This window comes from Gossypium hirsutum, chromosome A01 (assembly GCF_007990345.1).
Source record: "Gossypium hirsutum isolate 1008001.06 chromosome A01, Gossypium_hirsutum_v2.1, whole genome shotgun sequence".
Taxonomy (NCBI): Eukaryota; Viridiplantae; Streptophyta; class Magnoliopsida; order Malvales; family Malvaceae; genus Gossypium; species Gossypium hirsutum.
Window position 1 is genome coordinate 62592555 of NC_053424.1, and position 3519 is coordinate 62596073.

General features: G+C 40.2%; 1 protein-coding gene across 1 annotated transcript; it reads left to right on the top strand.

The window, feature by feature from the left end:
- Window positions 1-778: 778 nt before the first annotated feature.
- LOC107895801 (uncharacterized) lies at window positions 779-1506 on the top strand. The gene is made up of 2 exons (XM_016821025.1): window positions 779-1012; window positions 1096-1506. Exons 1-2 carry the CDS (start codon window positions 779-781, stop codon window positions 1504-1506), a joined length of 645 nt encoding a protein of 214 aa, XP_016676514.1.
- The last annotated feature ends 2013 nt before the right edge of the window (window positions 1507-3519 follow it).

A 3519-nucleotide genomic window follows, 5' to 3' on the forward strand; every position in this document is an offset into this window, starting at 1 on the left:
ACATTAGAGCAGTGGCAACAAGAGATCCAAGAGGAGAAGGCTAAAGCCGATCTATGGGAGAGAAAATTCCAAGATACTCAGGTTCAGAAAGAGGCCCTAGAAAAGAGTTTGTCAGATAGCCGAAATGAAAAGGCCGAATTAAAGGCTAAAATAGCAAAACTAGAAAGGTCACTTCATTAACATCGTAGTCGCAACTCTGTAATAGAGTTGAAGGCGAGCTTGAACAAGATTGAAGAGCTAAAAAGGAAGGTAGAAGAACTCGAGACTACGTTACAAAACTGCAAACTCCGGATTGAACTTCTTGAAGCAAATGATGAACGTTTGAAAGAGCAACTCCACCATTCTCAGGATCAAATTAGAAATAGAGATTACATTATGGGTGAAGCTGTAGCTCAGATACGAGAGGTGGCCGACCATTTATAGACTCTAGTAGTTCAGGCTGATGTACTAAGTGTGAAATATGAATTAGAATTAGACAGAGGCCGAGAGCTAGCTTGGTTGTTTAGGAAAGTTAAAACTTTGAGCATCAGGGCTAAGCCATATATGTAATCTATTTTATGTAAAGAATTTTGTTTTCTAGTAAAGTTATTCTAAATGGAATTGAATTAGAGTCGGCACATTTTTTTGCATTCATCTCATGCATTTTCATTTCATTGCATCATATACATTAAATGTTACAAAGAACCCTAATTAGTTAAAAACTATTTCAGTTAATCTGGAAACTGACAAAAATCTGCCAACTAAACATCGTTACAGTACTCGTGCCAAGACAAAAGTTATGGATCAAAGATTGGAAAGACTAGAACAGCTCCAAAAAGAAATGCAAGAGCAACTACAAGCACAAATGCAAGAAAAATTGGCCAAAATCCAGCAAGATATGAGGGATCATATGCTAGAATCCCAGAGGAATATGATAAACCAATTAACACAACTGCTGACTGGCGGGCTAGAAAAGGGAAAGAACCTTGTGGTCAATGCTGGAAATGATAATGAAGATCCTCTTTACCCTCGGGTTTTACCCCAAAAAATGTTCAGATACAACCCGAGATGTACCCACGAAGGCCATCTATTACAATCAGGCCCCAACAGTTTTAGGTTGGTGTTTCAGCATTGATGAACTACCAAGCCAGCTCGGGCTCTAATCTGGGGGATAACCTAACTAATCCCGTTGTCCCCGATCTTGATGATATGGTAGAAATAGAAAAGGTAAGGGTAGAGCTCCCGAAACAACTTGAAGACCGGTGTAGATGGTTAGAAGAAAATTTTAAAGAAATGGAAAACGCCGACTATCATGGTGGAATCGAGGCTAAGGATTTGAGCTTGGTTTCAGACCTAGTGCTTCCCCCCAAGGTCAAAACTCTGGAGTTTGAGAAGTATAATGGGACTAGTTGTCCCGAAGCTCACATCACTATGTTCTACAGACGAATGGCAGGCTATGTTAATAATGACCAACTTTTGATTCAATGTTTCCAAGAAAGTCTGGTTGGGTCAGCATCCAAATGGTAAAACCAATTGAGCCGTACCAAGATCAATTCATGGAAGGATCTAGCACAAGCTTTCATGAAGTAGTATAGTCACGTGACGGATATGACCCCTGATAGAATCACTTTGCAGAACATGGAGAAGAAAAAGAATGAGAGCTTCAGGTAATATGCTCAAAGATGGAAGGAAGTTGCCATACAAGTCCAACCACCTCTCCTAGAAAAAGAAATTACAATGCTTTTCATCAACACTTTAAAAGCTCCATTCATCACTTATATGTTGGGAAGTGCCACTAAAAGCTTCTCGGGCGTAGTGATGATCGACGAAATGATTGAAAATGCAGTGAGGAGCGGCAAGATAGATGCGGGGGAAAGCACTAAGAGATTAGCCCCAAGGAAAACAGAGAATGAGGTGAATAACACAAGCACGTATCACAAGGGTTATTCAAAGGAAATCATTGTGAGTCAGCCAAAGACAGTAACCATTAGCCATCAGGGTTGCACAAGATAAGAATCCAATACGAGAACGAATACAGAAAGGCTATAACTCACACCTATACCTACAACGTATAGGGAGCTGTATCAAAACCTATTTGATGCACACGTGGTGTCCCCTTTCTACCTAAAGCCGATGCAACCCCTGTTTCCCAAATAGTATGATGCAAACGCTCAATGTGAATACCACGTGGGAATCATCAAGCATTAAATCGAAAACTGCATTGCATTCAAAAAGTTAATCGAAAGATTCATAAAATGGGGATCGTAAAGTTTGACGACTCATCCACACCAAATGTAGCAGGAAACCAGTTACCCAACCATGCTGACCAATGGGTAAATGAGATAAATGAAGGTGGGAGCAAGAAAATCAAATGTGAGGTTGCGAAAGTTAAAACCCCATTGAGACGGGTTTAGAAAGGGATTGTAAAAAGATGATTAATCATACCAGATTCAGAGAAGAGATTTGAAGGCATGATGAACTATTGTGAGTTCCATAATGAAGGGGGCATGAGATCTAAGAACGCGTCAAGTTCAGGGCCCTAGTACAAGACATGATAGACAACAAAGAAATGGAATTTTATGAAGATGTCCAAAGCCCAGAAGAAGGAAATATATGCGTTTCAGAAAGAGAACCGATAGCGAAGGTCAAATACCTGGTGGTCATCATTTCACGACCATGAAGCAATGAAGTTAGGGTACAAATGGAGCCAAAGTCATAATCTAGAAACCTATAGCTTTCCTTATAAAGACAACAAGAGGGTTACCTAGAATTACGACTGTAATGTGACGATCTCGGGGAAGGAAAACCAAGACGTAGGTTTCTATATGCGTATCAGGAGGTGCTATGATTTAGGAAACGCAAGAGTAGAACCTATAAAAGAAAAAGCCTCAGCGGTTGAACAGAAGAAAGAAAAAATGGCCAGAGGTATGTGATCAACCAAGGCTCTACACATCACCACCCGCTGTAAAGTGTATACACTGCCGGGGTTACTAATTGATAATAGATTAAAGGGTATACACTGCCGGGGGTACTAATTGATAATAGATTAGCCCTAAATGTTTTACCCTTATCCACACCGGTGGATAGCTCTCACATGAAAACATGCCAAAACATAGTGAAGGTATTCGATGACACTGAAAGGAGAGTAATGGGAAGAATTGAAATACCCCTTCTGATTGGACCAAACACATACGAGGTAGACTTCTTAGTGATAGACATCAAAACTTCGTATAATTGCTTATTGGGGAGGTCCTAGATACATTCAGTGGGGGCAGTACCTTATCACTACATCAAATGTTGAAGTTGGTAACAGAAGGTCGGCTAGTGACTATAAATGCAGAAGAAAACATCATTGCAACTGGAACTAGCGACGCACCATACTTAGTGGCAAATGATGAAGTGATCGAATGTTCCTTTCAATCTTTGGAATTTGTGAATGCAAAATTCATCATCGAAGGGAACAAGATCCTAATGCCTAAAATATCCAAGACCACGAGAATGAGCCTACAACTGACAATCTAGAAAGAAGCCTTAACGAGA